We start from the raw sequence: 11,549 nt of genomic DNA on the forward strand, positions 1-11,549 counted from the left end.
TGAAGCTCCTTAATTGTAAAAGCATAATCAACTAGAGAAAAATGACAAACACAACCAACTGCAAAGCACTACTATACCAGTAGGATTGGCCATTATAAGGTATAATGGACCCTTATAATAGGTAGACACTTTGGTCAGCTCCCATGAGCCAATTCCCGAAGCACAGTCAATAGTCACTTTGGAAGACAACAGGGTCACAGCCAAATAAGTTCATTTGCAGAAAACTGAAAAGAAAGGCAAATAATATTCATCAATTTTCGATCAAAACTCATTAAAAATTTTGTTTAAAAAAGATAATGAATAAAAAAGAACCGAGAATCTTCAATGGTGCATTATTTCACTAAATTAGTGTAGAATCTTTATATCATTTCACTTTAATGATACACTAAATTGGTGGTGCACTAAATTCTATATTATTAATGGTATTGAATTTTGAATCTTCTCACTTATTTTAATTTATTTTAAAAAATAATTTTACATTTTAATCCTCAAATAAAAATTTATCACAAAATAATAATTAATTTAATCAAAACACTATTATCTTGAAAAATACAAAATAACAATAACAAAAATATTAATATTAATATTTTTTTTTTTTGAAAAAATATTAATATTAATATTGAATAATAAAATAAACAGTAATTAAATATAAAAAAAATAACATAAATAATATATATTAATAAAATAGGAAATTAATATGATCACTTGATCTAAACCTTCAAAATATTAAATTATGCTTGATTTTATTTTATTTTTAAAAAAATAAAATTGTAATTTTTAATTAATTTAATAAATATTTTATTTTTGAGTAATTGATGTAAAATACGTTATTTGCTATGATTTTTGGTGTGAACACCAAACTCAAAAATTCTACGCCAAATTCGTGAAAGATTGGAGATGTTGTTTATATTAACAGTTACACTAAATCCTCCTCAGAACATGCCCTAATCCTCTCTTTAGGAAGAAACCCTTTCTTCACAAATCCAAGAACTCCTCATTCAGACGGAAATTTCTTAAACAACCCACAAGTATGAACCATTCTAGCTTTTTAATATGATTATAATTATTACAAATGTATTGATGGAATCTATTTATTTTCTACTCATAAAACATAAATCCTTGAAAGTTTTAAAATTTATTGCATTCTATGAATCAATTGATGATTTCTCTGTTTTTGTTTTTACTTGTTACAGGTCAATCATGGCTGAAAGTAGTGATAGAACATCAGTGTTGATGGGTGAAGAGGACAGAATTTCAAAACTACCTGATGCGTTAATCCTACACATACTGTCATTTCTTCTTACTAAGGATGTTGTTCCCACTTGCCTCCTTTCAAAGCGTTGGAAATTCATATGGTATTCAGTTCCCACTCTCTCTTTTTCCTATAGAACTTATTTTCAATTGCCAGGGGGAGGAAAAAAGCTACGCAATTATGTTGAAAATTGTTTGGAACAACGCAAGAGAGGTATGCAATTTATCCCCAATTCGGCCATTACTAGTTTTAAGCTTAGGATGAAATCCTATAAGTTGAGCCATTCTGATGGCATTGATAAATGGTTAGCTTATGCAGTTGAGAATAGAGTCAAGGAAATCACTCTTGAATTAGGGGAAGGGTACTATTATGATAATGATGGCAATTACTATTACTATTACTATTTCTTACCTAAAACACTATTGGTCAATGCAAAGTTTTTGACTATTTTGGAGTTGATGTTGGTGGAGTTGAATTGTAGTTACTCGTTTAGTTTTCCATCATTGAAGTCATTGACATTGACTCTTGTTCAGTTTGGAGATAAGAATGTGGTAAGTGAGCTTTTGTTGGGTTCTCCTTCCCTTGAGAAATTGTGGTTTAATGCTTGTAGTTGGAGTTGGAATATTGATTATAATCAGCAGTTTCGCATACATAGTTCAAGCCTCAAGATCTTGAAAATTAATGGTTCAGATAGAGTGGAGCAAATTGAAGCCATGAATCTTGAATCTTTGGAACTACGTGAAATTTCATTTGGCGCAATAAATCTCTCTGTCTGCAATGCTATTAAGAATCTCTCTTTAACTTGTCATTGGTGTGTGGAAAGGTCATCAATAGAATATCTCATCTCAAATCTTCCTCTCCTTGAGAATTTGACTTTGAGCAATTTGAAAGACATAGGAGGATTGAAACACATTAAAATCTCGAGTCAAAGCGTGAAAAGTTTCAATTTAAATAACCCTTTTGACGAAGAAGTGTCTGTTATAATTGAATCAGCTCCAAACTTAGCATCACTTTGTTATATAGGTAATATCAAATTGAAAGTATCAATGGCGTCGTCTAATTTGTTGAATGGAACATTCGTAATTCTTGAGAGGCATGAGAAGTATGACGGAGATTGGTTTATCAATTTGATAAATTTTCTTTTGAATCTTAATTGTTCATGGAATAGGGTAAGCCTGCATGTTGACTCAGTTGAGGTATGTTGTTAATTGTCTTATTTAAGTATAAGGGTGTTTCAAACAGATTACTTTATTAGTGTATTTTATATTTAACTTGTTTTCTTAATTTTATACTTGTAGGCTCTTATCATGCCAGAAAATTTCAAGAAGATATGTCGTTCTCATTTGCTTAATTGGGAGCATCTTAGAGTTTTTACTGAACGCCAACCAGAGAGACATTCAGACTTGAGAGATGCCCTGCAGTGGATTTCTCCTTCTTTAAAGACATTATCAATAGAGAAAGGGAAATCTTTTAAAAACTTTGAACTTAATTATAGGTGACTGACTACCTTCTATATGTTTTCCGTTCTAATAGTACTCATTTTGAGATTTGTATGTAGTTAAGACTAATGAATTTGCATCAGAATGGGATTTAATTTTCTTATATTTGGTTGTGAATGAGTAGCTTGAACTTGAAAAATGTAGATTTTGTTTCTACATTTCACTGCAGTTTTTGCCCAGGAAACTTGACCTTTAAAATTTGTTCTTGGAATATTCTGATATCTGCTTAGGAAAACCAATAAAAGTGTATGTTGTGATACTTTCTATGCCTATGTTGTTACAATGGGTTCTTGACAATTTGAAGTCACTGTTTTTCTTACTTTAGCAAATTTGAAGATTGATTTGGATATCCCATATTGTAATAGATAGATCCAAAAAAAAATGAATAGGAGAAAAATATGAGAATAAACAAGGTACATGACTACATGTTATGTTAGTGTGGTTAGATTAAGAGCCATTGAGTCAACACTTTTAAGTATAGATATCCATTAACTCGACTTTGTTTATATCCTGTATAACTCTGTTTATACAAACAGGAATTAATTCATTGGAATAAAAGTGTGATATTCAATCTCTCTATAACTAATCCTCTCTTTTGAATGAAACCCTCCTCACTTAGCCAAGTCCTCACCCCTTCAAGAGATTTTCCCTATGTTTTTGTTGAACCAAGAGAAATTTGCATGTACATGTAAGGATGATGACTTACTATTGTCTTTTTCTTTTCTTTTTTTTAAGAAATTTATTTCTGGATTCTATTTGTTACTCTTGTACACTGATTCTTGGAAAATTCAAAATCTTTGTCATATGAATCCAAGGAAAATATTATGACTTTTTTTTTGGACCCTTTTTGAGATATGACCCAATTGTAACTGACTTTTAGATTTAGATTATTATGAAGAGGAGAACATGCAAAATTGGTAAAGAAACAATTAGTGGGTTTCTATGTATATAATAAGTAAAATTCTATTGAGAGGCAAAATATGTTTGGAAGTGCGATGGATATTGTAAGTTGTGATTTTCTCTTTTGAAGTTATAGTTTCCATTCCATGTCAAAAAATTAGATACACAATAGATAAAAAGAACACAAAATAAGTAATCAAAAAAAAAAGTGCAAAATGTATGTTAATGAACTCAAAGCAATATAACTTTGTGCAAAAGAAGTGCATTTTTATTTCATTTCAAGCTAAATTATGTACACTTTGGCCTTTGTTCAACCTATTTTGAATTATTTCTGGTAAATACCAAGTGTTTCTTGGACAAAATAGCTGACACTTTTGTCTTTATATATAAAAGAATTCATCCATGTAAAGCAATGAAAGTACCACTTCAAATCATACTCTCTTGTTACACTATCTCCAATGGCATAAATAAAAAATGTGTTACATTTAAACTCATTCATGAATTAGCCTAGTTTATATTGTTAGACTTAAATGGCATTTGATATTGGTTTTGTCTTCTCTTGCTCTATCTTCAATTCAGTTGTATAGAATAAGTAGTCTATCTGTTGTTCAAGTTTGTTTTGTTTTGTGTTTTTAGTGTATAGATTGATAAAAAGAAAATTAAGATATATAATAACATTTGATTAAATGTTAATATAATCAGACAAAAAGGTTAATATAACTTAGAATATTCATTCCAACAAAAATTATCATGATGTGAGAACATATTTTGTAGATCTGTAAAATAATTTGCATCTAAATTGACTGTACAGGTAATTATCATGATAAAATTAGGTAAATTTCATTGAATATTTTACCAAGAACAAAAGAAAAAGGATTGAAAAGATCCAACCTATTAGTACAAATCCCATTCTTAAACAAATTACATATTTCTACAAGAACCAAAACCCAAAAAAGAAAAAGGAAATTTAAAGACCTAAATTCAGGCTTTTTTGGGAGATTTGGGTGATTTGGTTGCAGTTTTCTCAGATTCAGCAGACTTAGTCTTCTTCGGTAGCAAAACTGGGTTAATGTTGGGAAGAACACCACCGCTGGCGATTGTAACACCATGAAGCAATTTCCCCAATTCCTCATCGTTCCTCACAGCCAATTGAACGTGTCTAGGGTTGATTCTAGTCTTCTTGTTGTCACGAGCAGCATTTCCGGCCAATTCCAAAACCTCAGCGGCGAGGTATTCAAGAACGGCAGCTAGGTAGACGGGAGCACCGGTACCAGTACGTTGGGCGTATCTTCCCTTCTTGAGGAATCGAGCGATACGACCGACGGGAAACTGAAGTCCAGCCTTGACGGATTTGGTGACCGACTTCTTCCTGTCTCCGCCTTTCCTTCCTCCGGCTCCCTTGGCTCCTCCCTTGGTTGATTTAGTAGTTTCCATTGCTGAAACGAAATTTGGAAGCTTTTCTCTGAAACGATTAGATTCGAGTTTTGGAGGGAACAAGAGTTTGTTGAGTATTGAGTTTGATGAGATTAGTGAGTAAGATATGCTGATGCAGATCTGTATTTATATAAGGGGATGAGTCTGCCACGCTGGCAATCCGCGAGGTTTAATTTCGACCAATCCAATTAGAGCGATTTAATATTATTATTATTTGCTTTGTTTGTTGAGCATAATTATTGGAGCATTGATAGTGTTGTCTAGCACCTTCTAAACGTATGTATTGCGATTGGCTAGCGATATTTTAAAAAATTATTATATTAAATTATATAAAATCTGATACTTAATTATGTTCTAGTACCTCCAATAGTTATATTGACAGTAAGAGGGTGTTAGGCACCAATGTTCTAGTACCTTTTTGTAAGGTCCCCACTTCAAGTCCTACGTCACTCTAGCTACTTCATGGATTGATGACTGACCCTACATACCAACACGAGTGTTTCCAGCGTGCTTTGTCCTCACTCGCACGCTTCCTGGAAAAACTTCCCAGGAGGTCACCCATCCTGAAATTACTCCCAAGTTAAGCTCGCTTAACTATGGAGTTCTTTCGTGATGGGCTACCGGAAAACAAGATGCACCTTATTGATATAGGTAGTACCAATCAATCCATTTAAGCTCTCTTCAACTGTGTAGTCTCATACCTACACAGTCTCAGAATCATCCCACTTGACCTTCCCCAAGCGATGTGGGATTGTACAGCTTACCCGGTGTTTCCCCTTACGGATCACAGGAATACTGACTGTCACAATCACCCCCCTTACGGGGTCCGACGTCCTCGTCGACCACACTTCCGGCTGGGTCAAGGCTCTGATACTATTTGTAACATCCCCGCTTCAAGCCTCCATTGGGTCCTTACACCCACGGAATGAATGGCTCTTATACACGAGAACGCCACTCTGGCTGCTTCCTGGACTGATGACTGACCCTACAGACCAACACGAGTGTTTCCAGCGTGCTTTGTCCTCACTCGCATGCTTCCTGGGAAAACTTCTCAGGAGGTCACCCATCCTTAAATTGCTCCAAGTCAAGCACGCTTAACTGTGGAGTTCTTTCGAGATGGGCTACCGAAAAACAAGATCCACCTTGTTGATATAGGTAGTATCAATCAATCCATTTAAGCTCTCTTCAACTGTGTAGTCTCATACCTACACAGTCTCAGAATCATCCCACTTGACCTTCCCCAGGCGATGTGGGATTGTACAGTTTACCCGGTGTTTCCCCTTACGGATCACGGGAATACTGACTGTCACACTTTTATAGTGGCGTTACAATTGATTAGCGATATTCTCTAAAAGATATTTTGTTAAGTTATATCGAATTTAATACTTAATTACACTAATAACAGTATGACACTAATGGCACGCTTACTATACAGTATTCATAATCGGAATAAGTTAATAGAGAAATGTAACAGAATAAATGAAAAATAATCGGAATCAATATTTATAAAATGTTGTTTACCAAAAATTTTTGAAAATAAAATGATATTGATTTATCTTATTTACTTTATTAGGAAACGTAATCGGAATGCTTAAATTGGCTAAATTACCCTTTAAATTAAACTATATTATATGGTAGTTATTTTGTAAGACATATTTTAAAGGACAAAATTGTCATTATATATTTAATATTAAAAAATAAAATAAAAATAATTAAAATCTATTACCCTTAATGGCATTCCTTATAAATTGGTGGGGGAAGTTCTCCCTTTCTTTTCTCCCTTATTTAATCAAGTTCTCCTTTTTTTTAATTTTAATAATGTAAGTAAACAAATGTAAGAGAATGATTACCTTAGTAATCATGCCAATAAAAGAGAATGGTGTCTTTTAGCAAGGAGAATTTTTAAAAATATTATTTCTTATGTTTATTTTTAATTTTATGAGCTATAATTTTTGTTTATTATCAATACATTTTTAAAGTTTTAAAATTATATTAATATGTTTTTCTTATTAATAAATTATTGCATCGGTGGAGTTTGTGTGGCAAAATTTTCCTTAACTATTACAAAAGAGCTATTTTTGTTGCATAATGTCCATTTTTTAAACAGTTGAGCTAATTTGATTCAAGTTAAGAGTTAAAAGACAGAAAATAGTCTAATAACAAATTTTAAGAACATGTAAATGAATTCATAAAATTAATTTTTAAAATGTGAGCTGGTTTTGTAACCCAATTATTCTTTCTATTGTGATTTAATAAAGAGCTCAAGTCTTCAATTATTCATTGAGGTTGTTCTTCTCTTTGGATTTATCTACAAAATAATCTTTTTTGTCTAATTTTTATTTGCATTTCAATATGTCATATTGTTTTTATTTTGATCTCATCATTGCTATTATTGTATTATGTTCTTGATTTGGTGACATTTACACTCATTACTAACATCAGTAATCACATTTATATCTTTAATATTAGAAATATATAAATTATACATAAAATAAGATGAATAAAAAAATTAAAAACAATTACAATTCTAAGAAAAATATTATAAGGATAATATATTACATCAAGAATTGTAATATTAAAGCACAAAATACAAATAAAAAAAAAATTATAACTCAAATCATAAAAATAAACAAAATAGTAACTAATTAGTAGCTACTAAATTTTTGCAAATAACTATCCAAAGCATTCTAAATCATTTCCATTTTATTTTATATTACGAGGAGTGCTAAGGAGACTCTCTGTACTCTCTTTTACACTCTCTCGATAAATAAGTGACAAATGTCATCTTTTGAGATTAGTGTATATGTACTTAATAATTAGACATAATGTTGTTGAATTATTACATCTATGTCATTACAATAAAATTATCCTAAATATTTACTTAGAGCTAAACATAAATTAAACAAAATTATAACACCATTTAAAACAATTATAAAGTATGATTAGAATTTATTTAACAATTTAAATAATCATATAAATAGTAATTAAAGCTATTTTCTTTATATGTTTTTTTACAACACATTTTCTTTTTATTATTAGTTTAATTCAAAACACATATATATACTACCTTTTTTTTTTGTTTCAATGTAAAAAAAAAAAAAAAATCAATATAACTATATTTTGGACACTAAATAAATTAAAAAAAAAAATTAAAAAAAAAAAAACAAAGAAAAGAAGAATATAAATTGTTTGTATTTAAATTTTGGTTTGACAAAAAAAATACTTAATTAGATAAAGTTAATAGATATAAATAGAAAAACATGATAATTAAATATGCTAAAAAAATTGATGAACTAAACAAATAAAAAAATTTAATAATAATATTATGACAACTATTAAACAGTTAATTGGCAATCTTTTAAAACAAAATTATGAAAAAAAAATATAAATAGAACATAATAAATAAATTAGAAAATTACAAAATATAGAAAGTAAGATTAAAAAAAATGTAATAATATTTATGTGATATATATACATATAAAAAAGAATATAATAAAATAAAACTAATTTATAATTTTTTCTAAACAATTGATTGGACAAATTATATTAGACTTCTCTTTTTGTTTTTTTTTTGCCTAAATTTTTTTAGGTCATATTACAAAAACATAAATATAATATATATGTATAGATAAAAGTAAAAATAAATTATTACCTCTTAGTCTATATTAGTTGACATGATTTTTTTAATAAATAAAATAATAATCACATATATTTGTTGTGACTATTCATTTTACTAAATAATTGTAAACATGTGTTATAATATTATTTTAAAGTTTTTTTCTAATATATATTCAGGTTTAAAGTTATTTCCAATGACACTTTAAAAATTTATCTTAAGTGTAATTTTTCCCATAAAATACTTTAATTTTCTTTTTTTAAAATTAAATATTTCATTTATGAATTAAATACATTTATTATATTAATAAAATAACATTATAAAAAAAATATAAATTTTAATGTAATTTTTAGTATTGTGATTATTGAAAAAAAAAATAGTACTAAAATAGTATTCTTTTAGTTTTGGCATTGGAGTTGCTCTAAGTAAAAAATTAGTGGGTTAATTTTATTATAATGGCATAGATGTAATAATGCAATAATATTATGTCTAATTATTAAGTATACATACACTAATTTTAAAGGATAAACATTTGTCATAATTTATAGAGAGAGTGTAAAAGAGAGTACAAAAGTGAGTCTCCTTAGCACCCCTCTTATATTACTTATGCATATTTTCAATCACAAAATTAAATCCCAATCGCTATATTTGCATTATAGCTTTAAATGTCAATCATATTATATAATAATTATTACATGTATTAAACTCTCAATCAAATTATATATTATACTCAAAATAATATATAATATACTGTAATTTTAATTTTAAATATTATATTATTTAATAAACAATATAACATTTATAATTTATAAAGATACAATTGAATTTTATAAAAAAGAATATACACAAATGATATTTGAAATTAAAATGTAATTGATGGTTAGATTATGAACTTATAATGTAATTTTATAAGAAATAATGAGATTTATTAACAATGTATTAATTCAAATGCAAATAATCACACGACCAAGTTAAACAAAACAGCAATCATGATTTAAAACTTCCAATCGGTTGTTATTTTTATTTACTTCTTTAAAACAGTAATTGAACAAGAAAGTGTACCTAATAAATCTTGTAGTGACTTATTACAAATCACACAGCATCAAACTTCAAAACAATTTTAAACAAGACCATTTGAACAGTAGTTATGGTAATGATAAATATAGGTAAGTTTCCATTAATCAAACCAAAAAGGATTAGCAAAGGGTACAACCTAATACTAAAAATACAATCTTTAAAGCGATTGAAAAGAAAACAAACGAAAAGCAGTAATCTCTACAACAAACCAAATCAAGACCTAATTTCAATTACATATCAACTAGCTTTTCCCATTAATGCATTTAGGCCTTTTTGGGAGATTTGGGCGATTTAGTTGCAGTTTTCTCAGATTCAGCAGACTTAGTCTTCTTCGGTAGCAAAACTGGGTTAATGTTGGGAAGAACACCACCGCTGGCGATTGTAACACCGTGGAGCAATTTCCCCAATTCCTCATCGTTCCTCACAGCCAATTGAACGTGTCTAGGGTTAATTCTTGTTTTCTTGTTGTCACGTGCAGCATTTCCGGCCAATTCCAAAACCTCAGCGGCAAGGTATTCAAGAACGGCAGCTAGGTAGACGGGAGCACCGGTACCAGTACGTTGGGCGTATCTTCCCTTCTTGAGGAATCGAGCGATACGACCCACGGGGAATTGAAGTCCAGCCTTGACGGACTTAGTGACCGACTTCTTCCTGTCTCCGCCTTTCCTTCCTCCGGCTCCCTTGGCTCCTCCCTTGGTTGCTTTTGTAGTTTCCATTGCTGAAAAGATTGGATTCGAGTTTTGGAGGGAACAAAAGTTTGTTCTGTGTATTGAATTTGATGATGATGATGAGATTGGTGGGTTAGTTATGTTGATGGAGATTTGTATTTATATAAAGGGGATGAGCCTGCCACGCTGGCAATCCGCGAGGTTTCATTTGGAGGAATTCAATTAGAGAGATTGTGGGGTTGAAGAAAGAAGAAGATGGATGGTACGTGCGACCTTAAACTGTCTGCCACGCTGGCAATCCGTGAGAATTCATTTGGACGAATGGGATTAAAGGTATGTGATTGTGGGGTTTAAACGGAGGGGATGGAAAGGAAAGTCCTATACAATAAATATAGAAAAAACTTGAGAGAAGAGACTTAAAATTTCATTTTACTAAAATAATTTTGGAAAATTCTAAAATGCACCCCCTTAAAATGAATACATTAATGCACTATTATTTGTTTTAGCACCCGAAATAATTTTTTAGTCACATTTTTTCTCATGATCATGTACGTTAATTTTAAGAAATTTAGAAAAGTTTAACACGCCGAAAAATACGTTCAAACAGTGTGTTGCACGCGTGACTATTTTATTTTATACGCGTGTAAAATAGACTGTTTGAACATTGTTTTCTATATTGTAAATTATTCTGAATTTCTCAAAATTTTGTAGGTTATCTTAAATAGCTATAACGTACATGAATATGAAAAAAAAATAGACTAAAAAATTCTTCTGGATGCCGAAACAAGTCAAGGGTGCATCAGTACATCCCTTTTAAGTGGTGCACTGTAGAATCACCCAATAATTTTTTTTTAGAAATGAAAATGCATATTATATTAAATCAAACTTTCGTAATACAATAAGCATTTAAAGGAGGAGTCAATTTCTTCAATCAAGTACAATTAGAATCCACTGAAAGAATATATTTAACTAGCAAATGAACAGCAGTATTAATAGATTTAAACACATGTGAAATCTGCATTCCAGAAAAGTTAGACACTAAGAGAGAGATATTTGTTAACAGACAATGAAAATAAGAAACAGAGACTTTAGAGAGCTGTAAT

The 11,549-nt window shown here is 30.0% G+C and overlaps 3 protein-coding genes across 3 annotated transcripts; 1 reads left to right on the forward strand and 2 right to left on the reverse strand.

The window, feature by feature from the left end:
• Positions 1 to 862: 862 nt before the first annotated feature.
• On the forward strand, positions 863 to 2,854 carry LOC115709190 (putative F-box/LRR-repeat protein At4g15060). The gene is made up of 3 exons (XM_030637244.2): positions 863 to 1,028; positions 1,194 to 2,448; positions 2,551 to 2,854. The coding sequence occupies exons 2-3, from the start codon at positions 1,201 to 1,203 to the stop codon at positions 2,749 to 2,751; spliced, it is 1,449 nt and encodes a 482-aa protein (XP_030493104.2). The 5' UTR covers positions 863 to 1,028; positions 1,194 to 1,200; the 3' UTR covers positions 2,752 to 2,854.
• Positions 2,855 to 4,466: 1,612 nt separating this feature from the next.
• On the reverse strand, positions 4,467 to 5,224 carry LOC115709205 (histone H2A.1-like). The gene has a single exon (XM_030637263.2). The coding sequence runs from the start codon at positions 5,083 to 5,085 to the stop codon at positions 4,633 to 4,635; it is 453 nt and encodes a 150-aa protein (XP_030493123.2). The 5' UTR covers positions 5,086 to 5,224; the 3' UTR covers positions 4,467 to 4,632.
• Positions 5,225 to 9,846: 4,622 nt separating this feature from the next.
• Positions 9,847 to 10,731, reverse strand: LOC115709204 (histone H2A.1-like). Its single transcript, XM_030637262.2, has one exon. It carries the CDS (start codon positions 10,492 to 10,494, stop codon positions 10,042 to 10,044), a length of 453 nt encoding a protein of 150 aa, XP_030493122.1. The 5' UTR covers positions 10,495 to 10,731; the 3' UTR covers positions 9,847 to 10,041.
• Positions 10,732 to 11,549: the final 818 nt, after the last annotated feature.

This window comes from Cannabis sativa, chromosome 3 (assembly GCF_029168945.1).
Source record: "Cannabis sativa cultivar Pink pepper isolate KNU-18-1 chromosome 3, ASM2916894v1, whole genome shotgun sequence".
Taxonomy (NCBI): Eukaryota; Viridiplantae; Streptophyta; class Magnoliopsida; order Rosales; family Cannabaceae; genus Cannabis; species Cannabis sativa.

Coding starts and splice junctions, on each gene's coding strand:
- LOC115709205 (XM_030637263.2), bottom strand. CDS start 5,085: ATGGAAACTACTAAATCAACCAAGGGAGGAGCCAAGGGAGCCGGAGGA.
- LOC115709204 (XM_030637262.2), bottom strand. CDS start 10,494: ATGGAAACTACAAAAGCAACCAAGGGAGGAGCCAAGGGAGCCGGAGGA.
- LOC115709190 (XM_030637244.2), top strand. CDS start 1,201: ATGGCTGAAAGTAGTGATAGAACATCAGTGTTGATGGGTGAAGAGGAC. Junction 2,449..2,550: donor TGCATGTTGACTCAGTTGAG/GTATGTTGTTAA, acceptor TTATACTTGTAG/GCTCTTATCATGCCAGAAAA.